The sequence below is a fragment of the Electrophorus electricus genome, chromosome 14 (assembly GCF_013358815.1).
Source record: "Electrophorus electricus isolate fEleEle1 chromosome 14, fEleEle1.pri, whole genome shotgun sequence".
NCBI lineage: Eukaryota > Metazoa > Chordata > Actinopteri > Gymnotiformes > Gymnotidae > Electrophorus > Electrophorus electricus.
This window is the reverse complement of record NC_049548.1, coordinates 22264397-22291896: the sequence shown is the minus strand read 5'-3', so window position 1 is coordinate 22291896 and position 27500 is coordinate 22264397. Positions and strand designations below refer to the sequence as shown.

Below are 27500 nucleotides of genomic sequence, written 5' to 3'. Positions count from 1 at the left end.
GAGCAGTGCATTTGGCTGTGGAGGTTCTTTAGCCGTGCATGATCTGAGGAGACACAGCTAGCCTTTTATCTTTCAGAGCAGTTACCGCAGTTGTTCTACAGTTTCGACAGCGACTGCGCTCAGCATATGTGTACAGGCACCAAGGCTCAGGAATTCCTATCTGACCACAAATCAGACACAAATCCGATACAGGACCACATATGAAAGTGACTTGACTCTGATTTGAAAAGATCAGATTCGTGTGTCCACAGCCGTGAAAAAACAAAAGGTTTTGGTCAGCTTAGGTTTGTAATCTGAACATAGCCTAATTCCACTTGGTCTTGTACAATTTGATTTCCATGCTGTGTCATTCGTAGTTACAAAAACAGGATCATTTGGATGCTGCTACTGTCCGAGCTGCTACTGTTGTTTTATGTGAACGCATTTTTGGACCTTTGATGTCATTCCAGTGAAGGACTGACCTGGTCCAGGTGGAACAGCACATGTGCGATGTCCAGCACCCTCTCCACTGTCTTCTCCGGGTGGGATGTGTCCTCGGTGCGATTGGGCATGTCCTTATACAGGGCCATCTGCCAGCGAATCGCAGGATCCTCTAGCTACAAGACAGGCGCACCGTTGACATCTCAGTGACATGAACAGCTGAAACAGCTAATGTAAAACAGGACTGAACAGCCTTTAAATGCGGGCATCCAGTACACTCACTACTCTGAGCTGGTCAGTGGATCCCATTATATTAAAAGCCCAGCTGTATTAAAGGGCCCTGATGCTGGAAACCTCAGGCATGCGGTGTTTACCTTGTATCTTAAAGCAGTGCTAACAGAAACAGACCGTTTCATTCTAAAGTATAATGATTATATAAAATGATTATATAAAAATACATTTTGACCGTTTTTGGAACATAACGCCACACAAATGTTGCAAGTGAAAAAATCTTAAATATAAAAAAAGAAAAACATAGGATATGGGCCCTTTAACTTAGCAGACATCTCTGGAGAAACTGCAGCTGGTCAGGTTTCTTGGAAAGCATTTCTACTGATTGTTTCATGTCTGCGTTTTTGTAGACCCAAGCTGAATGTTTACTACTGTCGTGCTTTGGAACTTATTAACAAACCTTTCATTATATTATTTAAAGTTGAGATGAATGAATGAATGTAAGAGACTTGTAAATCTTTGCAATTTAATGAGTCAAACACCTTAATCAATAAAATGCTCTCAGTTGCAAGCAGTTTCACAGGCATCGGCGTGTATACAGCCACGGGGCCGGGGGGTGGGGCAAAGGGCGGAGCCGAGGGCGGGGTCACGCAGACATGCAGAGAGGGGAGGGCCTGGCAGTGGAGTTTAAATACCGACACGTGCGAAGTCCTCTGCTAGTTAGAGGCAGCACAGACCGCAAAGGCCGTGACCTCGCCAGCTTTAACGGAAACCTTACAGTGCCACGTTTACACCTCAAAATTAGCGCAAATGGAGCTTTCAGCAGAGTTAAATGATCATTGACTCAAGCGCAATGAATCAAACGAATCAACGAATCCCAATGGAATGGCAGAACGATACTGGTGAAGATACAGTGGCGAGGCTCTGAGACCAGGCGTGGCGGCAGAAGACCTCACCTTGCCCTGCAGGTGCAGATTGTTACGGATGCTCTCCCGCACCTCCTTCTCTGTGTCCTTCTGTTGGACAAGAACCGGACATTTCACACTCGGAATATTTAGGGAAAAATCACATTCCGCTCTGGCTACTAGTGTGTTACACCGATGACTTTAATAAGGTATCACTGCTGGTCCGTTAATGGCCTGCCGATGAGGGGTCAGCGTAGCCGACGTGCTCTGTTGATAAAGTCGGAGAAGAACTCTGATTGGTAGGAACTAGCCAGTCCGTCCTGTCCGAGGAACGTGGAGAGGCTGCGTTCAGCTACTCCGCTGCTCGTAGACAGAAGCGGGTGTATCGGCGGATCCTGCCGCTACTGTGGGCACTTTCATTTCTTTTAATCCTCAATTTGCTGTGAAATTTGACATCTTTTAGCATTTGAACTTTTATTTATTTTACTAGTTTATTTACTCTTTGAAGTGCGTTCTGTTTAAATCAGTCATTTGTTTAATTATCTTTTCTACTGAATCATTTTATCAATGTAATCTCTTTTTTTGCTGCAAAATCCTTCCTGAGGTGATGGATCTTGGAATGAAATAATCTTGACATTTAAACCTTTTGTGAAGCACTTTGAACTATATGTATGAAAAGTGGCACATAAATACCTTGTGTGTGTGTGTATGTATGTGTGTGTGTGTGTGTGTGTGAGTGTGTGTGTGTATGTATGTATGTATGTGTGTGTGTGTGTGTGTGTGTGTGTGTGTGTGTGTATGACAGACAGCGCAGGGTCCCAGGCAGCTGGCGTGCAGTAGTGTAGGTGTGGCACTTTGCCTGCGTGAAGCGCATTTTGGCGAGGGCGATTAGCTCCTGGTCGCCGGGTGCACAGATATTCAGGCCAACAGGAAGCAGTCTCTTCAGGGCAGCCACAATGAGAGAGGTCTGCATAGAATATCGATCCCCTCTCTTCTTCATCTTCTTCCTCTCCTGGTCTGACACTGCCCCCTGTTGGCCAGTAAGGAAATATGATGCCTTATTTTCAATAAATCTCACTTGTGGGAAATAATGGTTTGAACTTGAAATAATTTCAGTGCAGAGCTTCAGCAGTAACAATAATAACACTGTTCTGATTAAAAAACGAACAGAAATACTTTCTTAATAGAATGTTTGTATCAGCATTAGGGACAAATGGATTTTGAGAGAGTCCACTGACCCTCAGATCCCATGATGTGTGTGTGTGTATGCGTGTGTGTGTGTGTGTGTGTGTGTGTGTGTGTGTATATGCGTGCATGCATGAGTGTCTGTGTGTGTGTGTGTGTGTGTGTGTGTGTGTGTGTGTGTGTGTGTGTGTGTGTGCACGTGTGTGTAACCTCTTACCTTGGACATTTTGGATTTGGTGTCGGTAATGAGGAATGACATGTTGTTTATTTCATTCTGAACAACAAAGTTCTGCTCCTCCCGTTTGAAATTCTGTCAACATACAAGAAAGAATCCTTTTCCACTTTTGAACTGCGGGGTGTTCATATTCAGTTGGCTCAGTCTCACTGCTGCTTCATAGACCAGGGCCTCGAACTCTGAGCTCTGCCAGTCCTTAGTGCGGCTTAGCCGATCCAGAGCTGTAGAACCAGGCGTACACCTGACATGCTTTCGCAAACTATAAACATACTGATGTCTGAATTGACAGACAAAGACAGTGTGTTTCTCTGAGATCTAGGGCTAAAGCTACAACTAACGTAATAAGCCAATAGTGTGGATGTAACGATGATTGAGTGTGTTTCAGCAGGAGATTGGGATGCCGATGTGTGCGTGTACATGTGGATGTTCTTGTGTGTGTGTGTTTGCGTGCACTCACATGGGACTTAGCCCAGAAGATGAAGACCTCAGCCACCATACGGAACAGCTCCTCAGCCTCTGGGTTCGGTTCCTTCAGCCACTTTGCTCTGGAGACAAGCACACGGTGACCCAGAGGTCTGTCTCAGCGACACACTGCAGCTTTACAGAGCCAGACATTACAGCAAATACCATCCAAACACCAGGCTTAACTCTGACCTTCAGACAAACACCATCCAAACACCAGTCACACCCACATTAATGCCAAGTTATACTCAGTACATTCTAGTCGGTGTTATTTACAGTTAGGCAGTTAATTAGGTAAATATATAAATACACGTTCACAAACTCAACTCAGAATCCTCAGAAGAGTTCACTACGCAGGGACACCAGCCTCTGAACCAAACCTGCTACTGATCGAACCTTCCTCGTCTGGGCCACGCCCCCGTGTGTCCGGCCACGCCCCCGTGTGTCCGGCCACGCCCTCTCACCTGTTGTAGTCGACGAAGCGGATGAGGAGAGGGTAGAAGGCGTACAGGTCTCGCACGAGGATGGTGAACTCATCCAGGATGAGCAGCTCAGACTCGGACATCTCCCCACGGCCCTCCGCCTTCATCTGCTCCTCATCCTGCACCACGGTGGAGGCCTTCTTCTTCAGCTTCTCCATTAGAGGCAGGAAGTGGGTCTTCAGCAGCTGTGGCCGGGCCTTGCTGATGATGGGCTGGGAGTAGACTGCCGGAGGGAGGGAACAGTGTGAGGAAGAGGAGGGTGAGAGGAAGGGCCTCTTACAGTGCAGGACGGTGAGCCACCAAAAGAGTGTCAAGGGTCAGAGACAGGTGAGCATTCAAAGGGACACTCAAAGTCGACTCTTACAATGACCCTGTGAGCTTTGTGCAGAAACCAAATCACTTCCATGAAGTTGCCATGATGTTGTAGTAACCAGTCGTGATGTTGTAGTAACCAGTTGTGATGTTGTAGTAACCAGTCGTGATGTTGCATTAACCAGTCGTGATGTTGTATTAACCAGTCGTGATGTTGCATTAACCAGTCGTGATGCTGTATTAACCAGTCGTGATGTTGTAGTAACCAGTCGTGATGTTGTAGTAACCAGTCGTGATGTTGCATTAACCAGTCGTGATGTTGCATTAACCAGTCGTGATGTTGCATTAACCAGTCGTGATGTTGCATTAACCAGTTGCTCACCCATCTGTCAGCTAGCCTGTCTGTCTGCCTTCCCGTCTGTCTGCCTTCCCGCCTGTCAGCTCGCCCGTCTGTCTGCTCGCCCGCCTGTCAGCTCGCCCGCCTGTCTGCTCGCCCGTCCGTCTGCCTTCCCGTCTGTCTACTCGCCCGTCTGTCAGCTCTGCTGTCTGTCTGCTCGCCCGTCTGTCTGCCTTCCCGTCTATCTGCTCGCCCGTCTGTCTGCTCGCCTGTCTGTCTGCCTTCCTGTCTGTCTGCTCGCCCGTCTGTCAGCTCGCCCGTCTGTCTGCTCACCTGCCAGTCTCTTCATCCAGGCCCCAGCCTCGATGCCCAGGTTGTTGTAGATGATTTTAAGGATATTCCCCAGCAGGGCGTTCATGTGCTCGGAGGTCAGGGAGGTGCAGCAGTCGTGGGCGTGCTCGGGGTTGCTCTCACGCCCATGCTCCCACCAGTGGGACATGTAACTGCACAGCATGGGCAGTACCACCTCCATGACGTGGGGCATCTGGGTGTAGCGCATGCCGGACTCCGCCAGCTCCATGATCTCTTCTAGGGCTTTCTCCAGGGAAGGCACTAGGGGACACGCTTCCTCCACCTGGGTGGGGAGACCGGAGACTGATACCGAGAGGGGGGCGGGGCGTGGCCAGGAAAGTGATAGAGGGATATGGAGAGAAAAGAAGGATGCAGACAGAGGTGGGGGTTGAACGGGTACAGATCAGGAGAGAGAGGAAGAGAGAGAGAGCATATTTGAACCGTTTCTTGGCTTCTTCTGGCCCACTGTGTACTACTTTCTCTCGGTGCCGGTCTCAGTCGTACTGTCTGACTAACCAACAATAACTCAAAGGCAAACGCAGCACCCTCCAGACGTCAGCCAATCAGAAGCTCGTCTGAGAAGCCATAGCACGGCCACGGCCCACTCACCCGTCCTGTCTCTCGAGCACTTGGTGTTGTAGATGGAGTAGCTGTTATATTTGTTCAGATGAGGCTCCAGGAATGCAACGGGGAAGGCCCCGGAGAACGCAGCCAGACACTCGCCCAGGGCAGGTCTCTGCCTGCACACAGCCCCAACACAGCCACACAGCAGCACAAAACGCAGCTGACGTCAAGTTGAATGGGCCTGTGTCCATCCACCCAGAGTGGAAACTGTAATACAACTTTTTAATACAGCAATCCTTTTTAGTTTTTTCTAGACTTCGGCTGGCCAGGAATATAAACACCAGGTATATAAATGGAAATAATATCAGAATGGTGGGTGTGTGAGTGCTGTGTGAGGTTCAGGGGAAGGTCTCCCCTGCTGAAGGAAGCTGTGTAATGCAGTGAGTCTGTGCAGTACCTTTCTACATAGATGCTTTTGCTGGTGCCCAGTGAATAGAGACTAGTTAGGATCCTGTAGCAGGACACCTGGACATCATCCACTGCCAAACAAGACACAGTACATTTACTAAACTACAGTGCACTGCTTGGAGGTGGCATCTTTATGACTTCACGGCTCATTGTTCGTCCTGGACTACCAAATCTGATTCGACACCTCATCTACAGTAATGACAGCTTTCACAGAGCTGTGGGTCTCTGGTTAAATCCAGAAAAAGAACGTTAATGATGTCACACACAAGCCGTGAAGTGTGGATCAGGAATATAAGTGTGTAGGAATATAAGTGTGCGTAGTATATCTGCCCCAACGCTGTTGTATAGGTCACTACGGAAGAACAGAGCTGTAGTGCGTTTCACGGTGGGAACCTGAAATAGCCTGGCGCCGTCCGATTGGTTATTTATTGTGAGGTGTACAGGTGTAGGCAAGGTGCTTCCTGCAACGCTCTGACGGGCGTGCACTCATGTCACTCACGGATAAGATCTTCTCCGAACAGGTTCTGGCCGATGTGCTCGAACAGCGAGGAGAGGACTGGAAGCAGAGCCACCGTGGTGTAGTTGATGATCTGGGTGACGCCTCGCGCCGGCGTCCTGGTGTGCGTGAACTGGCCCTGTCGCAGGTTCTCCATGGTCCGCTCCAGGTCCTCGGCGGCGTTGTCAAAGAACGATCGCAGGGCCGACTTGACCGCTTCCTGCCCCGTCTTCATCACGGTCCTGCGGCGGCGAGATGAAGGCGGAGCCACACGTTCACGACAACAGTGAGCTGCTGTCCCCGCCCACCTCGGAGGAGCAGCAGCATCCTAACTGCACCGCCCCGGACCTTCAACACTGAGCTACCACTGATCTACGACATCTCTCTCGTTTCTCGGTCCACTGATTTTTCCGAGCTGAGGGGCTCACTGACCTGGAGTCCAGCGTCTGTCCCAGTATATGAAGGCAGTTCACTATAGATGTAGCGTCACTTCCTGCAAAGGTAAAGCACACGCTTCAAAGCCAGCCACAGAGGCATTCTGGGAAACACTGGTCCTTGTAGAATCAGAACCAAGGGGGAAAGAAACATATTTGCTCACATATACGTAACACAGGGGCACCTACCCCGTCATGCCGTGTACAGTACAGCTAGCATGCACCTACCACAAGCACCAATAACCTTCCCTACCTGTTAAAGGCATGCAAATCTGCACCATGACATCCAGCGTATGTTTTAGCAGAAAAACAGGACAGCGGAACATTCATTTAAATTTTATCCATTGATATTTAACAATCAATTTTAGTCGCTGAGGATTAACAAGTGAAGAAGCCTTTTCTTGTTTTGAACAAACTCTTGGACACCAAGCCCCTTTCTGAGGGAATTCTCCACACAACGGGCTGTTATGATGGAAGTCATGAAAGGATAAAAAAAAAAACGATCTCAAAGCAAAATTGTAAACATTTAAACATTTTATCTGCGAAAGGCAAGCAAAGGGCTGGGCCAGTGACCCTCTCAGCTTCCTGATGGGTCTCACGCCACAGCTGACTGGTCATCGGCTCTGAGGACCCACAGCTGGGGAACATCTGGAGTGATCCTGGTGTTATCTAACATTACAAATCAAGCTACATAACCTGATTATGTCCAAGTTAATCTGAATCCATGCTGTGAGGTCCGCTGAACGACAGGACACTCAACTTCTGGCATGCATTCACAGACACACATACAGATGCCATTCTAAAAACAGCACACAGATAAAGGCAGAATCACACAGCTAGTGGCCTTACCAAACAGAGATATCCTATGCCTGACAAGAACTCCCAGTTTGCAGAAAAGACTGAACAAGACAGAAGGGCCGAAGGCACAAAAGAGGAGAACAGAGGGGATATCAGTACCGGCAGACTAGCGAGCGGTTTTATAATCAGGCAAAAGCAGAGATACCAATACACAAATTAAGTTACGCGAGGGTTAAACATGCTTTGAAGGAGAACATAAACAGCGTGGTTCACAAAATATTGTAGCATTTTCCTGTTAATAAGCATTAACATCTAAAAAACATAAATAAACACTGGCAAACAGCCATTTTGGATGGAACCGTTCTATTATCTTGGGAATATATATGTAAATATAAGGTAGACAGATAGATAGATAGCACCTGGGTATATATTCTTTCTTTCTTTCTTGGTGATTTCTTTACAAAAAGCCAATCTTTTTATGAGATTGATTAGCAAAACCTGGTGATGACTTCAAATGAATAAACTGTAACATTTTAAGAGTACAAGCAGCTAATCTATCAGTATTTATCTTTTCAGTCACGTATGGAGTAAACCTGAGACCTGTAGAAGTCACTGTGTTTTACTCTGTGACGTTATCGTGATTTACTCTGTGAAGTCATCATGTTTACCTGGTCACCATCTCTTTCTCCTTATTAGACGCATGGCCTCCACTGCTGATTGGCCGAATGGCAGTGGACAGGAAGTAGAGCCGATGGTTCTTAAAGTACTGGTCAACCAATGGTAGAACAACCTGTGGAAAAAACAACCAACAGCCCCAACTCCTCCATGCTCCTGCAGTGTGTCCATGATGTATTTGTGAAGGATCATTTCCCATAAGACAAGAGTCCTTCCGGGTCTCTGAACTGTACAGTAAATTTCTAACTTTGCTTGATGCCAGTGTGTGTGACATCTGAGTATTTGAGTGATGTCTGACCTTCCCAGGGAACTTCATCTGAGTATTTGAGTGATATCTGACCTTCCCAAAGAACTTCATCTGAGTATTTGAGTGATATCTGACCTTCCCAGGGAACTTCATCTGAGTATTTGAGTGATATCTGACCTTCCCAAAGAACTTCATCTGAGTATTTGAGTGATATCTGACCTTCCCAAAGAACTTCATCTGCTGTTCGTGAGGGATTTTCTCTCCTTTCAGTCGAGTACCAACGTCTGGAACGGATGCATCACCCAGACGACCGGGTACAGAGGAGTTGGAAATTAGAGCACGAAAAAACCCCAGCTGCTGAATCTAACGGCGCAAATGCGTTCTGGTATCTTCACTGACGTGCTTACCGAACTCCAGCATGTGTTCATGGGCTTCGTCTACGTAGGCAATGAGCTGCTGGAGAAATGTGTAGGCAAAGCGCTTCTCTATAGACGGTGTGTCGAGATCCTGCTCCTTCATGGCCCTGTAGGAGGAACGACTTTGTAACCACACTATCATTAAAGGTGCAGTAAGGACCTTTGCCAACATTAAAGATGCGGGAAAGGCCTTTGAAGAGGACACCACTATTAAAGGCTTTTGTAACCACCCCACCTTTAAAGGTGCAGGGAAGCCCTCCATGACCATACTGACACTAAAGTAATGATACCTTTCTAAAGACATGATGTTACAGGTGATGTAAAGGCCTTTTAAGCACAACATCATTAAAGATGCATTAAAGACCTCTATAAGGATACCATCATTAAAGATGCACTAAAGACCTAGGAAAAGATACCATTATTAAAGATTCATCAAAGGTCTTTGTAAGCATGCAATCAATCTAATGTCAAGTAAAAGCCAGGGAACCAGAATAAGATTTCCAGAAGGAGGACAACATCTTTTTCACCTTTTTCCACCATGCAGAAAGCACCTGCCACAAACACTTTGCTTGTCCTCACATGTGCAGGCCTGTGCATGCTCTCACCTCGACACTGTGTATCCATTGATCTGCAGAAACTTCAGAATGTCTTGTGCTTTTTCCCGGTCTTTGGATTTCTCTTTGGCGGTGAGAGTATCGTAGGGAACCAGCAGTGGATGGCTTCCTCCACCTGCAAAGCAAACCTGTCAGCCTGTGTGGGTGTGAACAGCCTGTCAGCCTGTGTGGGTGTGAACAGCCTGTGTGAGTGTGAACAGCCTGTCAGCCTGTGTGGGTGTGAACAGCCTGTGTGAGTGTGAACAGCCTGTCAGCCTGTGTGGGTGTGAACAGCCTGTGTGAGTGTGAACAGCCTGTGTGAGTGTGAACAGCCTGTCAGCCTGTGTGGGTGTGAACAGCCTGTCAGCCTGTGTGGGTGTGAACAGCCTGTCAGCCTGTGTGGGTGTGAACAGCCTGTCAGCCTGTGTGGGTGTGAACAACCTGTGTGGGTGTGAACAGCCTGTCAGCCTGTGTGGGTGTGAACAGCCTGTGTGGGTGTGAACAGCCTGTCAGCCTGTGTGAGTGTGAACAGCCTGTCAGCCTGTGTGAGTGTGAACAGCCTGTCAGCCTGTGTGGGTGTGAACAGCCTGTGTGAGTGTGAACAGCCTGTGTGAGTGTGAACAGCCTGTCAGCCTGTGTGGGTGTGAACAGCCTGTGTGAGTGTGAACAGCCTGTCAGCCTGTGTGGGTGTGAACAGCCTGTGTGAGTGTGAACAGCCTGTCAGCCTGTGTGCGTGTGAACAGCCTGTCAGCCTGTGTGGGTGTGAACAGCCTGTGTGGGTGTGAACAGCCTGTGTGAGTGTGAACAGCCTGTCAGCCTGTGTGGGTGTGAACAGCCTGTGTGGGTGTGAACAGCCTGTCAGCCTGTGTGAGTGTGAACAGCCTGTCAGCCTGTGTGAGTGTGAACAGCCTGTCAGCCTGTGTGGGTGTGAACAGCCTGTGTGGGTGTGAACAGCCTGTGTGAGTGTGAACAGCCTGTCAGCCTGTGTGAGTGTGAACAGCCTGTCAGCCTGTGTGGGTGTGAACAGCCTGTCAGCCTGTGTGGGTGTGAACAGCCTGTGTGAGTGTGAACAGCCTGTGTGAGTGTGAACAGCCTGTCAGCCTGTGTGGGTGTGAACAGCCTGTGTGAGTGTGAACAGCCTGTCAGCCTGTGTGGGTGTGAACAGCCTGTGTGGGTGTGAACAGCCTGTCAGCCTGTGTGGGTGTGAACAGCCTGTGTGGGTGTGAACAGCCTGTCAGCCTGTGTGAGTGTGAACAGCCTGTCAGCCTGTGTGGGTGTGAACAGCCTGTGTGGGTGTGAACAGCCTGTGTGAGTGTGAACAGCCTGTCAGCCTGTGTGAGTGTGAACAGCCTGTCAGCCTGTGTGGGTGTGAACAGCCTGTCAGCCTGTGTGAACCTTTGGCTTCCAGTTCAAGCTTCTTCTTCTTGGCCCAAATATTATGATAGTTCTCCGCAAGCAGTTCAGCCATAGACTGAAAAACAAAAGCAAACAGATCAATCAACCGATTAATCAATCAATTGATCAATCAATCAGAAGTCCAAATTTAGGATGTGGTGAATGCTGTTTGTTTGTTTTTTTAAGTTGTGAAACAGTTAAAGAAATTCAGTCAGTCCATCAGTCAATCAGATGGCCAAGTGCTTTTTAGTTCACTGTCTGAAACCCAGTTTTCCCAGCATGTGTAATAATGTGGGCAGTGCCGTACTGGTTCACTCACATGCAGATCCCGGGAGAGCGTGACATTGCTCATGTCCACTGGTCTGGGGCTGAATCCATGAGTGCCCTCTATGGACAGCTGTGGAAAACACAGGCCATCTCATTTTCCAGAACCGACTGGGATCACGGCAGGAAATCTCACAGAGAAGTGCACGCGGCTCACGCGCTGTAGCAACACGAACGCACTGGACCTGTCCAGCATATGTTCATCCGCCTCAGAGTGACCACTGTACCACAGTACACCACAGTAGTGAACTAACCTTGTTAAGAGACATTAAACGCTGTCAAATAAACAGACTGAGAGAAATGGAAATTATTGAACATTTTGGTCCAAAGCAATCCCCAACTCTAGACACGGGAAGCCAGGAGCCTGTTCTGATGAGCCCCCCCCCAAAGCTACACCACCCTGCTAGAGGTGGATGTGAGCCCCCCCAAAGCTACACCACCCTGCTAGAGGTGGATGTGAGCCCCCCCCCCAAAGCTACACCACCCTGCTAGAGGTGGATGGGAGCCCCCCCCAAAGCTACACCACCCTGCTAGAGGTGGATGTGAGCCCCCCCCCCCAGCTACACCACCCTGCTAGAGGTGGATGTGAGGCTCAGCGTCGCCACCTGGCTGCAGAGTGAGGTCCTGCGTGTGCGGCTGTGTAAGCGGGTGGGGTCGCTCTCCCTCGTCCGCTCAATGCTCCACCCCCAGGACAGCATGGTCTTCAGAGTCTCTTTGATTGGCCAATGGTACACCTCTTTATCCTGGAGGAGGGCCAGTACAGGAGTGTTAAGTGGCTTTATCACGTTACTCTTATATTTCAGTCCTGCTGTGAAACTCGGTCAACTTTCCACGCATCCGACGAGTTATGGGTTTTTATGATTATTTTTGTTTATAATGCGCTGCACTAGCCACGGTGGATTCTAATTCTGTGTCCAGGCTATGAACTCTACTCTTAGTCTGAGGCGACTCGAGTACCTTCTCAGAGAGGCTCTTGTACGGCTTCAGCAGAGGGTGAAACTTGGAGGCTTCACACAGCTGCTCTCCACGCGCCCAACCGTTAGCAAACTAGAGAGAGAGAGAAAGCCAAGACAAAAAAAGCAGTCTTAAGAGACTCAGGAAGAGAGAGGAGAAGGCAGGATATAGAAAAGAGTACACCTGCAGATTCTGCAGTTCTAGGAGAAGGCGTAGCTCTAGCCCTGGGCTTTCCTACCTTCTCCATGGACCATCGCTCATGGGAATGCTCCGCATACTTATTAATAAAGTGATCCAACTTCTCAGGAATGTTCGCACTGAGAAAACAGAGGAATGACGTCAAAGAGCCACTTCCTGTTCTAGATGTCAGTTCAGTCATTTTAAAAAGACGCGGTAAGTGTTGGATTCATAGTGCTAACACTGCGACCAAGAAAACCAGTTCGCTCCTTTTAACATGTTCTGGTTTTCATTCTATACAGATAAAAAATGGAACAGGGGGAAGAAATGAGAAGTGATTTTAGAACATTTGCTTGTTTCCCCAAAAAATGAATGAAGCATTTGTACTGATCCAAAAGGTTATATTCAGCACATGAGAAAGTTTTACTAACTTGCTGGTGTCCACAGGCTGTGGGTTAAAGTTTCCTTCTGCATCCATGGATGACTGCTTCTCCATCATGGCGATGTAGTTGGACTCCATGTAGTCTGGAGGCAGAGCTCCCGCAACAGCGCTGAGGCAAGGCAGAGCCAGCTTGAAGAGCTCCACATCATACCTCTACGGGGCCAAACACCACACAATAAATAAAACACCTCTACAGCGCCAAACAACACACTAAATAAAACACTGGTACAGGGCCAAACAACATACTAAATAAAGCACCTCTATGGGGCCAAACACCACCCTCTAAATAAAAACAACTCTATGGGGCCAAAAAACACACTAAATAAAACACCGCTACAGGGCCAAACACCACCCACTAAATAAAACAATGGTGTGGTACAGGGCCAAACACCACACACTAAATAAAACAACTCTACGGCACCAAACACCACACACTAAATAAAATGCCTCTACAGAGCCAAATCCACACATTCACCAAACACTAAATAGAACACTGCTGCAGGGACAAACACACATTCACCACACTCTACATAAACACTGCTACAGAGACAAACACCACACATTCACCACACACTAAATAAATCAAATCTACAAGGACAAACACTACACATTAACTACACTAAATAAAACACCTCCAAAATAAACACCACACAGTTACCACACTAAATAAAACATCTCTACACGGACAAAAACATCATATACCACACATTAAATAAAACACCTCCAAAACAATGACCAGCACACCTTTACCATGCACTAAATATTACAAATGCAAAACGATGAACAAAAAGACCTTCAAAATATTCTAAATACTATGACTCAAGATAGCACAACATCTTTAACACCTACTTAAATACTCCAATTGTAACCCTAAATTCTACCCCATAACAAAAAAACTCCACAAACCTAAATACTAAATACTACAGTGCTTCAGGAAGCCTTCACTCTTTCCCTGTTCACGGGACCACTCACACTGGTGACTGCTGATATAACGTCTCCCGACTGGTGATATAACCTCTCCTGACTGATAAAATAACCGCTCCTGACTGGTGAAATAACCTCTCCTGAACTGTGATAGAACCACTTCTGACTGGTAAAATAACCTCTTCTGACTGGTGAAATCACCGCTCCTGACTGGTGAAATCACCGCTCCTGACTGGTGAAATCACCGCTCCTGACTGGTGAAATAACCGCTCCTGACTGGTGAAATAACCGCTCCTGACTGGTGAAATAACCGCTCCTGACTGATAAAATAACCGCTCCTGACTGATAAAATAACCTCTTCTGACTGGTGAAATCACCGCTCCTGACTGGTGAAATCACCGCTCCTGACTGGTGAAATAACCGCTCCTGACTGATAAAATAACCTCTCCTGACTGGTGAAATAACCGCTCCTGACTGGTAAAATAACCGCTCCTGACTGGTGAAATAACCTCTCCTGAACTGTGACAGAACCACTTCTGACTGGTAAAATAACCTCTCCTGACTGGTGAAATAACCGCTCCTGACTGGTGAAATAACCGCTCCTGACTGGTGAAATAACCGCTCCTGACTGATAAAATAACCTCTCCTGACTGGTAAAATAACCGCTCCTGACTGGTGAAATAACCTCTCCTGAACTGTGACAGAACCACTTCTGACTGGTAAAATAACCTCTCCTGACTGGTGAAATAACCGCTCCTGACTGGGCAGTACCTTTCTGGCCAGAGCATCAAAGATTCCCCAGAAAAGTTTTCTGGTGAGGTGCAGCTCCTCGTCAGATGCAGCTCCAAAACTGCCCCACCCTCCTGACAGGCAGTAATACTTCCAACACCGCTCATAGTGATTGGTCAACAGCTGGGAACAAACATGTGCGAGTGAATACTTTAGCCAGGAATACATACACTGATGTTGATCGTACCAGTTTAGCAAACCAGTTCCCCCATCTCATTAGCAAGTTGCTAATTGGTGTTTACTGTTTTACCTTCAAATTAGTCAAATGAATTTTGTCTTTTTATAGCCTTTAAAAGGCGAAGGCCAGAAACAGAAAATATGAAGTCTGTAAGCTTGAACTGTGTTGCCCTGCTGTGACCAGAGGGGGTGCTCTCACCTTCAAAGGCATTTTAGTGTGTTCGTTTAGCAGGGGAACATCAAACACCAGACGCCGGAGAAGATGTTGCATCATAGAAGGCCTCAGTTTTCTATAAAAAACAAAAACATACATTAACAAACATGCAGAAAGATACCAGTCCAGGACATGGAGGAACACTCTGAGATCATCACTCTTCTATTAGATAAGAAGCTTAACAGTTGCAGTTATTACACCACCAGAGTTGCTATACCATAATATACCATAATAGTTACTCATTCACACACACACAAACACACACACCCATGCACACTAACACATCCACACACACACACACACACACACACACACTCACACACACACACACCCATGCACACTAACACATCCACACCTTCACACTCTCACACACACACACACACACACACACCCATGCACACTAACACATCCACACACACACACACACACACACTCACACACACCCATGCACACTAACACATCCACACCTTCACACTCTCACACACACACACCCATGCACACTAACACATCCACACCTTCACACTCACACACACACACACACACTCACACTCACACACACCCATGCACACTAACACATCCACACCTTCACATTCACACACACACACACACACAGAGCAGGGCTCGTCACGCACCCACAGATAGCCAGTAGGCACTCCTCGATGGCGTCCCTCTGGGCCTTGGTCAGACAGCAGCCCTTAGACAGACGGTACACAGTGTGGAGCAGCGAGTCAATGAGCGAGGCGAACGGCTCCGTGCCGGCAAACAGGGGCGCACACTTGGTCAGTAACGGCAGCACAGCCGTGCACAGGTACCGGTTCAGAGCCAACGCCATGTCTGTGGCACTCAGCACAGCCTAAAGGTCACAGGGGTCAAGGTCAAATATGGCCGACAGCAGAGGGCGGAACAGCTAAACCTGAATAAACGTGACATGGTGTTTGGAAAAAAGGAGATTATGGAAAGAACCACAAACGCATCGACACATTTCATACGAAAGCCTAAAAGAGAGGATCGTGTGACTGACCGTGTCCAACGAAGCGGCGGCCCTGAGGTCAGGAAGGAAGCCAACCTCCAGCAGGTGCAGCAGGAAGTTCTGGTCCTCGATTCCATAAACACGATCCAGGAACAGCACCATGGCGGCCTTGTGGTCAGGACAGAACCCAGCCGACATGTCTGGCTCCAGCACAGATCCATCTGAGGGACAAACGGTGTCAAACGTTAACAATAGAAACAAACAAACAAACCAACCAACCAACCAACCCAAAAAGCAAAAAAAAAAAAAGAATTGATGTTGTGGGTTGTTCACGCTGCCATTACTCCAAATGTCATAATATAGCAATGAGTACCAAGGAAACAAGTGGATGTTACACAAAGGCTGTGCAGCGAACCCTAAGAATGAACAATGCCAAACATAAAATCCATTCTATTGCAGATGCACAGCATAACATTGCTCTAATATGGAGCGTCGGCTATAAAACTCCATACATTTCAAAATTTAGGTAGATGTAAAAAATAAACTTCCAGTGTGTCCAGAAGGAGGCACAGAGCTGTGAATGACTCGATATTGAATAATTCCAAGTGTGTTAAGTGTGTGTGTGTGTGTGTTTACTAGTAGCCGTTACCTTTAGAGGGTGGGTGTGTCTACTAGTTTAGTTGTTACCTTTAGAGTGTGCGCGTGTGTTTACTAATGTAGTTGTTACCTTTAGAGAGTGTGTGTGTTTACTAGTGTAGCTGTTACCTTTAGAGAGCGTGTGTGTGTTTACTAGTGTAGCCGTTACCTTTAGAGAGTGTGTGTGTTTACTAGTGTAGCTGTTACCTTTAGAGTGTGCGTGTGTGTTTACTAGTGTAGCCGTTACCTTTAGAGAGTGTGTGTGTTTACTAGTGTAGCTGTTACCTTTAGAGTGTGCGTGTGTGTTTACTAGTGTAGCCGTTACCTTTAGAGAGTGTGTGTGTGTTTACTAGTGTAGCTGTTACCTTTAGAGAGTGTGTGTGTTTACTAGTGTAGCTGTTACCTTTAGAGTGTGCGTGTGTGTTTACTAGTGTAGCCGTTACCTTTAGAGAGTGTGTGTGTTTACTAGTGTAGTTGTTACCTTTAGAGAGTGTGTGTGTTTACTAGTGTAGCTGTTACCTTTAGAGTGTGCGTGTGTGTTTACTAGTGTAGCCGTTACCTTTAGAGAGTGTGTGTGTTTACTAGTGTAGCTGTTACCTTTATAATGTGTGTGTGTGTGTGTGTGTGTGTGAGAGTGTGTGTGTGTGTTTACTAGTGTAGCTGTTACCTTTAGAATGTGTGTGTGTGTGTGTGTGTGTGTGTGTGTGTGTGTGTGTGTGAGAGAGTGTGTGTGTGTTTACTAGTGTAGCTGTTACCTTTAGAATGTGTGTGTGTGTGTGTGTGTGAGAGAGTGTGTGTGTGTTTACTAGTGTAGCTGTTACCTTTAGAATGTGTGTGTGTGTGTGTGTGTGTGTGAGTTTACTAGTGTAGCTGTTACCTTTAGAATGTGTGTGTGTGTGTGTGTGTGTGTGTGTGTGTGTGTGAGAGTGTGTGTGTGTGTTTACTAGCGTCGCCGCACCTTTAGCCAGGGTGGGCATGGGGAAAGGAATACTGATCACCCCCTCCAGGTCCTCAATGGGAATGAGCGAGCGAAGGATGGCCCGGATACGGATCGCCTCACCTTTCCCAGCGTGGATCAACTGTGAAGGAGCACAATGATCTGAAGTGAGTGCCTGCCTCTGTGTAGGGGTTATGCAGATTTGTGAGCTGTGTTATACACTACACTATCACTGGATCAGTACAGTGACATGCCAAAGCCATGGGACAGAACTAACATAGTGTAGGACCTCCTCTACGCCAGCCAAGCGCAGCAACTCAACGTGGCATCAATTCCAAAGGTGGGCAGAAGACATCTGGAGGGATGTTGAGCCACGCTGTCTGGATACCACCTACAGCTCCACCCACAGCTCCGTGGTATATGTAGGTAAGAATCGACCTCTCCACTACATCCCATAAATGCTCGATTGGGCTCATGGTGGGTGAACGTGAAAGCCACACCATTCACCTGAACACTCCAGAACGCTCTTTGAACCAGTTCTCAACAACTTGGGCCTGATGGCACTGTGCACTATCCTCCTGGAATATCCCATGATTTTGGGGGTACAACATCCATGCAGGGCTGCAAATGGTCTCCAACCAGTGAAACTAGTCAATGTGTTTAGGCCAGCCAGTGGACTCAGCCCACGCCACGAGGACCCCCCCCCCCCCACACCAGCTTGCACAGTGCCTCGATGACAACTGGGTTCCAGGGCTTGCTGGGGTGAGTGCCGTACACAAACCCTATCGCCAGCCCGAAACAATTGGTACTGTGACATGTTGCCAGTCCTCTAGGGTCCAGCTAGCAACCTGACGAGCCCAGGGGAGGCGCTGTCCAGTGTCGTGGCGTTAACAGAGGCACTCTGGTGGGTCTTCTACTCTCATATCCCAAGGAAGCCAAAGAACATTGCACTGACCTGCGGGACAAGCATGTAGGGCCTACTGAGCTGAACGTGGATGTGATTTCTGCCAGTTGCTTGTCTGTTTGCACGGACAATTCTAGCCGGGCGCGATTGTTAAGCACCTGTGGACGGCGCTGTCCACGGTGGGTGGTCCTATGACAAATTCCTGGTGCACACTTAACACTGTGGATCGAGGAATGTTAAAAGCCCTCCCGGCTTTTGGAAATGGAATGCCCCATCCATCACACTAACATGTCTCCTTCGAACTCGCAAGATAACTCGCAAGATAACTCACAAGATAACTCACAAGATAACAAGCCGTTCCGTGAGGTAATGTCAATTCCTAATCATTGTACGCCATTTAACATACTGCTATCCCATGACATGCACATCAGTGTGTGTCTCCTGTAGACCACCTGATAGGGCAGACGGAGAAACGTGGTAGCAACCCTACGGTCATGGGTTTATTTCCAGGAAGCACACACACTGTCAATTATAAGTATATTAAAAAGTCACCCTGGATAAAAGTGTCTGTCAAATGCCAAAAATGCAGACTTAAAAACAAAACGCTAAAAATGCCAAAGTGTAAGGTAATAGCTTGTAGTTGTAATATACAGGTGTGTTGTAATTTACAGGCGTTTGTGTGTGTGTGTCCTGTAATTTACAGGTGTGTGTGTCTGTTGTAATTTACAGGTGAGTTTGTGTGTTGTAATTTACAAGTGTGTGTGTTGTAATTTACAGGTGTGTGTGTTGTAAATTACAAGTGTGTGTGTGTTATAATTTACCAGTGTGTGTGTGTTATAATTTATAGGGGTGTGTGCGTGTGTGTGTTGTAATTTACAGTGGTGTGCGTGTTATAATTTACCGGTGTGTGTGTTATAATTTACAGGTGTGTGTGTGTGCTGTAATTTACAGTTGTGTGCATGTGATGTAATTTACAGGTGTGTGTGTGTGTTGTAATTTACAGGTGGGTTTGTGTGTGTGTTGTAATTTACAAGTGTGTGTGTGTTATAATTTACATGGGTTTGTGTGTGTGTTATAATTTACAGGTGTGTGTGTGTTGCACTCACATGCATCTCCGGAGCACAGCGGCCCAGCAGGTCAATCAGAGCAGCGTAGAAGGTCATGATGGCATTACCCGTGTGTATGGTGTCATCTTCCTCATCCTCCATCATGTCGCTGCTTTAGAACACACACACACACACACACAAAATTGCTTCATTTCAATGTCCATGTAGTGCTATTCTTATTAACAAGTGGTGACATTATTTCACACTAAATGTTCGTGTTACTCAATGTCACCGTACTGGTTTTTATGAAATATTTTAGAAATATTTAAAAAGTGCTACAAAGTATTTTTAAATGCCCATTAAGTATGAAGGAAGATAAGAACATACAAGCCATAAGTGTGAAGCGTCTATGAGTTGGTGCGTGGTTCTTGTGTGCGAACGTTTGCATGCATATCAAGTTAAACTACTCAGTATGCGTGTGTATGCATGCACACTGCGTGTACAGAGTCTTGCTGTCCTCTGACGCAGGAGAGGGTCCGTCTCGGCTGGGATCCTCGGATATTTTAATGGCTTCCTCCATCACGGCTAGCAGACCATTCCCACCTTCACCCCGCAGGGCGGGGCCAAAGCACTCTGGCCGACGAATCAGGAGGCGGACGACCACGTTAGCATTCTCCTCCACACTTTCACCTACAGGAGATACACAGAGATGTTGAGACGAAACGACACACACGGCGTGTAAGAGAAGAGACGGGAGAGGCAGACAGAGCGAAGAGGTGAGATATTATAGAGCAGGAGACGAAAGACCGGGCGTGGACTGCCGGGTGAGCTGATGACTCCGGACTCAACAGTCGGAACCTCGTTACAGGGCGCGACCCCCTGATTCCCCCGAACGCACTCACCGTTGCAGAAGACGGCGAATCGCAGGAAGTCAAGGTACCGTTCTCCCTCCACGGGGTTCCAGCCAATATCGGGGTAGCCTTTAGACACCAGCATCACACAGCTCTGTAGACCACAGCCTGCTAGATACTGAACTACCTGTATGAAAGGATACGCCCACACGCAGGCACGCACAGACACACGCACGCAGACACGCGCAGACACGCGCGCACACAGACACACGCACGCAGACACGCGCAGACACACGCAGACACACGCACGCACACGCAGACACGCGCGCACGCAGACACACGCACGCACACACAGACACACGCACGCAGACACGCGCAGACACACGCACGCACACGCAGACACGCGCGCACACAGACACACGCACGCAGACACGCGCGCACACAGACACACGCACGCAGACACACGCACGCAGACACACGCACGCACACACAGACACACACGCAGACACGCGCAGACACACGCAGACACACGCACGCACACGCAGACACGCGCGCACACAGACACACGCACGCAGACACGCGCAGACACACGCACGCACACACGCGCGCGCACAGACACGCACGCAGACACGCGCAGACGCACGCAGACACACGCACGCACACGCAGACACGCGCGCACACAGACACACGCACGCAGACACGCGCAGACACACGCACGCACACGCAGACACGCGCGCACACAGACACGCACGCAGACACGCACGCAGACACACGCAGACACGCGCGCGCACAGACACACGCACGCAGACACGCGCAGACGCACGCAGACACACGCACGCAGACACGCGCAGACGCACGCAGACACACGCACGCACACAGACACACGCAGACACGCGCGCACACAGACACACGCACGCAGACAGACGCACACACACAGACACAAGCACGCACAGACACACGCACGCAGACACGCGCAGACGCACGCACGCACACGCAGACACGCGCGCACACAGACACACGCACGCAGACACGCGCGCGCACAGACACACGCACGCAGACACACGCAGACACACGCACGCAGACACGCGCAGACACACGCGCGCACACGCAGACACGCGCGCACACAGACACACGCAGACACACGCGCACACAGACACACGCACGCACACACAGACACACGCACGCACGCGCACGCAGACACGCGCAGATACACGCACGCAGACACGCGCAGACAGACGCACACACACAGACACACGCACACACGCAGACATACGCACGCACACACACGCACGCAGATGCAAACACACGCACGCAGACACACGCAAGCAGACACACGCACGCAGACACGCGTAGACACACGCAAGCAGACACACGCACGCACACACAGACACACGCAGACACACACACACGCAGACACGCACGCACAGACACACACATGCAGACACGCACGCAGACACACACGAACGCACACACACACGAATGCAGACACAGACACGCACACACAGACACGCATGCACACACACATGCGCGCACACAGACACGCACAGACACGCACGCATGCATGCACACACAAACACGCAGACACACAGAGACACAGACAGACGCACACAGACACACGCACGCACAGACACGCGTGCGCACACACGCGCACAGACACATGGACACGCACACACGCGCGCAGACACACACGGACATGCACACACGCACACACACGCGCGCAGACACACACACGCAGACACACACACACATGCAGACACACACACACGCAAACACACACACACGCAGACACTTGTCTAGGTATAATAAAAGCAACCTGAGTTCTGAACTAAATAAAATCCAGGACAGTTTCTCTGAATAGGATGCTGATACATACAGATACATCTGTATGGCTACAGCACATGTCAGATAAGACCCTGCCTCCTAGCTAGTGTTTGGAAGGTCCTGTTGTTCCGCATGCTTGGTCTGATTTTGTCCTGGTTGGTTCTTTATCTTTAGTGCGTTCTACAACATACGCTTACTGGCCTCTGTAAACTTATCAGCTACTTAGAAAATGGGAGACAGAGATTTAAAGAAGGAGTGAGAGGGAGAGAGAGAGAGAGAGGAGAGGTGTGTGTGTGTGGTACTTTCTCCAGGTGGGGCTGCCTCAGGGCCAGGGCTAACTCACTCTGTGTGTGTGTGTGTGTGTGTGTGTGTGTGTGTGTGTGTGTGTGTGTGTGTCGTACTTTCTCCAGGTCGGGCTCCCTCAGGGCCAGGGCTAACTCACTGTGTGTGTGTGTATGTGTGTGTGTGTGTGTGTGTGTGTGTGTGTGTCGTACTTTCTCCAGGTCGGGCTCCCTCAGGGCCAGGGCTAACTCACTCTGTGTGTGTGTGTGTGTGTGTGTGAGTGTCGTACTTTCTCCAGGTCGGGCTCCCTCAGGGCCAGGGCTAACTCACTCTGTGTGTGTGTGTGTGTGTGTGTGTGAGTGTCGTACTTTCTCCAGGTCGGGCTCCCTCAGGGCCAGGGCTAACTCACTCTGTGTGTGTGTGTGTGTGTGTGTGTCGTACTTTCTCCAGGTCGGGCTCCCTCAGGGCCAGGGCTAACTCACTCTGTGTGTGTGTGTGTGTGTGTCATACTTTCTCCAGGTCGGGCTCCCTCAGGGCCAGGGCTAACTCACTCTGTGTGTGTGTGTGTGTGTGTGTGTGTGTCGTACTTTCTCCAGGTCGGGCTCCCTCAGGGCCAGGGATAACTCACTCTGTGTGTGTGTGTGTGTCGTACTTTCTCCAGGTCGGGCTCCCTCAGGGCCAGGGCTAACTCACTCTGTGTGTGTGTGTGTGTGTGTGTGTGTGTGTGTGAGTGTGTGTGTGTGTGTCGTACTTTCTCCAGGTCGGGCTCCCTCAGGGCCAGGGCTAACTCACTCTGTGTGTGTGTGTGTGTGTGTGAGTGTCGTACTTTCTCCAGGTCGGGCTCCCTCAGGGCCAGGGCTAACTCACTCTGTGTGTGTGTGTGTGTGTGTGTGTGTGTGTGTGTCGTACTTTCTACAGGTCGGGCTCCCTCAGGGCCAGGGCTATCTCACTCTGTGTGTGTGTGTGTGTGTGTGTGTGTGTGTGTGTCGTACTTTCTTCAGGTCGGGCTCCCTCAGGGCCAGGGCTAACTCACTCTGTGTGTGTGTGTGTGTGTGTGTGTGTGTGTGTGAGTGTCGTACTTTCTCCAGGTCGGGCTCCCTCAGGGCCAGGGATAACTCACTCTGTGTGTGTGTGTGTGTGTGTGTGTGTGTGTGTGTGTGAGTGTGTCGTACTTTCTCCAGGTCGGGCTCCCTCAGGGCCAGGGCTAACTCACTCTGTGTGTGTGTGTGTGTGTGTGTGTGTGTGAGTGTCGTACTTTCTCCAGGTCGGGCTCCCTCAGGGCCAGGGCTATCTCACTCTGTGTGTGTGTGAGTGTGTGTGTGTGTGTGTGTGTGTGTGTGTCGTACTTTCTTCAGGTCGGGCTCCCTCAGGGCCAGGGCTAACTCACTCTGTGTGTGTGTGTGTGTGTGTGTGTGTGAGTGTCGTACTTTCTCCAGGTCGGGCTCCCTCAGGGCCAGGGATAACTCACTCTGTGTGTGTGTGTGTGTGTGTGTGTGAGTGTGTCGTACTTTCTCCAGGTCGGGCTCCCTCAGGGCCAGGGCTAACTCATTGTTATCCATCACAGATGCAGCAGCTACGTCCAGTGGAGTGGAGCCACGCATAGACGGAGAGGCTGCAGGACAAATATACAGGATTTACCAGGGAGTGGGCGGGGTCTGTGAGGAGAGGGCGGGGCTAGTGGGGGAGGGCGGTACCGAGGCCGACGCTGCTGTTCTGCAGCAGATAGCTGAGGTGGTCAAACATGGCCTTCTGGTTCTGACGGCTGATACGGCAGAAGTAGCACAGGAATCGGCAGCAGTTCGCTACCATCTTAGGAAACGTGATCTCCTAGGACCCAAGCAAACAAACAAACAAACATGAACACATCAATGTAAAATATATATCAAGATTGATATTTCAATTTGCTCATGTTTAAAAAGTCTTCTCATACAGTATACATTAAGTTATGAAGGTCTACCTGCCATTAAACTAATCCTAACTCTCATCAGAGCAGACGGAGCTCTGATGTCATATTATATATATATATAAAAAGGGATGATTTGGTCTTGCAGTAGATTTACACAGATTACAGATTACAGTAGATTTGGGGACTGTGTTTAGTGACGTGTTACTTCTGAACATCGAACAAAACCACGTATGAATACTCTGCTAGGGGTCTTTTCAGTTGAGGTGTGTACAGAGTCATGAAGTTTAAATTCCGTGGTAGTTTTTCTGATAATTGGGTCCTAAATCTGTTGAGAAGAACGCAGGTGTTGAATCAGTAAGTAGCAGCTTGGTTTATCCTAAATCTTCTCATGCTTTTTATGCTCAAAGCTTTCAGTTCTTCTGTAATTTAAAGTTCCTGACAGAGTTATAAATTATAATAGACTGTTGTAAACTATAAGACTTTTGCATGCTAAAAGTTAGGGCCCAAGACAAAAGTGCAATGTTCTAAACTCTAAGGTAGTGTCCTAAACTCTAAGGTCGTGTCCTAAACTCTAAGGTCGTGTCCTAAACACTGAGGTAGTGTCCTAAACACTGAGGTAGTGTCCTAAACACTAAGGTAGTGTCCTAAACACTGAGGTAGTGTCCTAAACACTGAGGTAGTGTCCTAAACACTAAGATAGTGTCCTAAACACTAAGATAGTGTCCTAAACACTAAGGTAGTGTCCTAAACACTAAAGGTAGTGTCCTAAACACTAAGGTAGTGTCCTAAACACTAAGGTAGTGTCCTAAACACTAAAGGTAGTGTCCTAAACACTAAAGGTAGTGTCCTAAACTCTAAGGTAGTGTCCTAAACACTAAAGGTAGTGTCCTAAACACTAAAGGTAGTGTCCTAAACTCTAAGGTCGTGTCCTAAACACTAAGGTAGTGTCCTACACACTAAAGGTAGTGTCCTAAACACTAAGGTAGTGTCCTAAACTCTAAGGTAGTGTCCTAAACTCTAAGGTAGTGTCCTACACACTAAAGGTAGTGTCCTAAACACTAAGGTAGTGTCCTACACTCTAAGGTAGTGTCCTAAACACTAAGCTAGTGTCCTAAACACTAAGGTAGTGTCCTAAACTCTAAGGTAGTGTCCTACACTCTAAGGTAGTGTCCTAAACACTAAGCTAGTGTCCTAAACACTAAGGTAGTGTCCTACACTCTAAGGTAGTGTCCTAAACACTAAGGTAGTGTCCTACACACTAAAGGTAGTGTCCTAAACACTAAGGTAGTGTCCTAAACACTAAGGTAGTGTCCTAAACTCTAAGGTAGTGTCCTACACACTAAAGGTAGTGTCCTACACTCTAAGCTAGTGTCCTAAACACTAAGGTAGTGTCCTAAACTCTAAGGTAGTGTCCTAAACACTAAGCTAGTGTCCTAAACACTAAGGTAGTGTCCTAAACTCTAAGGTAGTGTCCTACACTCTAAGGTAGTGTCCTAAACACTAAGGTAGTGTCCTACACTCTAAGGTAGTGTCCTAAACACTAAGCTAGTGTCCTAAACACTAAGCTAGTGTCCTAAACTCTAAGGTAGTGTCCTAAACACTAAGCTAGTGTCCTAAACACTAAGCTAGTGTCCTAAACTCTAAGGTAGTGTTCTAAACACTAAGGTAGTGTCCTAAACACTAAAGGTAGTGTCCTAAACACTAAGCTAGTGTTCTAAACACTAAGGTAGTGTCCTAAACACTAAAGGTAGTGTCCTAAACACTAAGGTAGTGTCCTAAACACTAAAGGTAGTGTCCTAAACACTAAGCTAGTGTCCTAAACACTAAAGTAGTGTCCTAAACACTAAGGTAGTGTCCTACACTCTAAGGTAGTGTCCTAAACACTAAGCTAGTGTCCTAAACTCTAAGGTAGTGTCCTAAACTCTAAGGTAGTGTCCTAAACACTAAGGTAGTGTCCTACACTCTAAGGTAGTGTCCTAAACACTAAGATAGTGTCCTAAACACTAAGGTAGTGTCCTAAACACTAAGGTAGTGTCCTAAACACTAAGATAGTGTCCTAAACTCTAAGGTAGTGTTCTAAACACTAAAGGTAGTGTCCTAAACACTAAGGTAGTGTCCTAAACACTAAAGGTAGTGTCCTAAACTCTAAGGTAGTGTTCTAAACACTAAGGTAGTGTCCTACACACTAAAGGTAGTGTCCTAAACACTAAGGTAGTGTCCTAAACTCTAAGGTAGTGTCCTAAACACTAAGCTAGTGTCCTAAACACTAAGGTAGTGTCCTACACTCTAAGCTAGTGTCCTAAACACTAAGGTAGTGTCCTAAACACTAAGCTAGTGTCCTACACCAAGACGCAGTGTTGTCTGCTCTGTAGGCGGCAGGTGACGTAATCGTGACCTTGGACTCTCCGCCACTCAGAACGTTGACCATGACCTCCATGACGGTCTCGTGCATGCCCAGGGCCCTCATCAGGTTTGGGTGCTGGTAGAACACCTTGTTGTTCATGATGTCACTACAGAATGACATCACATACAAGGCCTTGGTAGTCCTGCACATCTTTCACATTTTTGAGATAACAGTATTACAGAGTGCTGTGTGTAGATATGCGTATTTGAAGGTCTATGGTTAGTGTATATTGTGTGTGTGTGTGTGTACGTGTGTGTGGGTGTGTGTGTGTGTGTGTATGTGCGTGTGTGTGCTCACCTGAGCCCCCGGATCATGAGTTTCTCCTCCTCGCGGCCCATGCGCACGCTGAGCAGAGAGCGGATTTGTCCCAGTGAGGCCAGCAGGTTGATGGTGTCCTCCACGGACACAGCGTTGATGGTGTAGGTCTTGGGCAGCGCCCGAACCTGCCCGCCAATGCCATCGTACTGCCTATGCAGCAGCACGAACATGGCGCGCACCAGCTCCGGGTCCTCGATCACAGACTCCTGCGCCCAGCGCACCATCGTCTCTGAGATCAACTGCTGAAGGGTACCTGCAGGAGACAGAGCAGGACCCCTGTCACACCCGCCGAGAGAACAGCAGAGCAGAGCAGAGCAAACCCCACCCCCCCGGGTAACTCTGTAATCCCCCGGGTAACTCTGTAATCCCCCGGGGTAACTCTGTAATCCCCCGGGTAACTCTGTAATCCTCCGGGTAA

General features: G+C 48.4%; 1 protein-coding gene across 4 annotated transcripts in view; it reads right to left on the bottom strand.

Annotated features, from left to right (window-relative positions):
- The window catches only part of ryr2a (ryanodine receptor 2a (cardiac)), a 196894-nt gene that overhangs the window by 47830 nt on the left and 121564 nt on the right, over window positions 1–27500 (bottom strand). For all 4 annotated transcript variants that reach the window (XM_035533858.1, XM_035533860.1, XM_035533859.1 and 1 more), the window contains 34 exons: window positions 27062–27335; window positions 26756–26870; window positions 24149–24281; window positions 23963–24066; window positions 20403–20538; window positions 20004–20190; window positions 19561–19672; window positions 17572–17692; window positions 16029–16198; window positions 15640–15860; window positions 14993–15083; window positions 14599–14739; window positions 12893–13056; window positions 12523–12601; window positions 12288–12377; window positions 11936–12073; window positions 11326–11403; window positions 11007–11082; window positions 9624–9747; window positions 9010–9125; window positions 8822–8886; window positions 8349–8470; window positions 7732–7781; window positions 6881–6941; window positions 6452–6690; window positions 5942–6023; window positions 5530–5660; window positions 4903–5223; window positions 3903–4143; window positions 3434–3521; window positions 2959–3051; window positions 2416–2586; window positions 1608–1667; window positions 462–596 (listed from right to left, as the gene is read on the bottom strand). In XM_035533858.1, coding sequence (XP_035389751.1) covers window positions 462–596; window positions 1608–1667; window positions 2416–2586; window positions 2959–3051; window positions 3434–3521; window positions 3903–4143; window positions 4903–5223; window positions 5530–5660; window positions 5942–6023; window positions 6452–6690; window positions 6881–6941; window positions 7732–7781; window positions 8349–8470; window positions 8822–8886; window positions 9010–9125; window positions 9624–9747; window positions 11007–11082; window positions 11326–11403; window positions 11936–12073; window positions 12288–12377; window positions 12523–12601; window positions 12893–13056; window positions 14599–14739; window positions 14993–15083; window positions 15640–15860; window positions 16029–16198; window positions 17572–17692; window positions 19561–19672; window positions 20004–20190; window positions 20403–20538; window positions 23963–24066; window positions 24149–24281; window positions 26756–26870; window positions 27062–27335 — 4529 coding nt within the window. The remainder of the gene's footprint in view (window positions 1–461; window positions 597–1607; window positions 1668–2415; window positions 2587–2958; window positions 3052–3433; window positions 3522–3902; window positions 4144–4902; window positions 5224–5529; window positions 5661–5941; window positions 6024–6451; window positions 6691–6880; window positions 6942–7731; window positions 7782–8348; window positions 8471–8821; window positions 8887–9009; window positions 9126–9623; window positions 9748–11006; window positions 11083–11325; window positions 11404–11935; window positions 12074–12287; window positions 12378–12522; window positions 12602–12892; window positions 13057–14598; window positions 14740–14992; window positions 15084–15639; window positions 15861–16028; window positions 16199–17571; window positions 17693–19560; window positions 19673–20003; window positions 20191–20402; window positions 20539–23962; window positions 24067–24148; window positions 24282–26755; window positions 26871–27061; window positions 27336–27500) is intronic.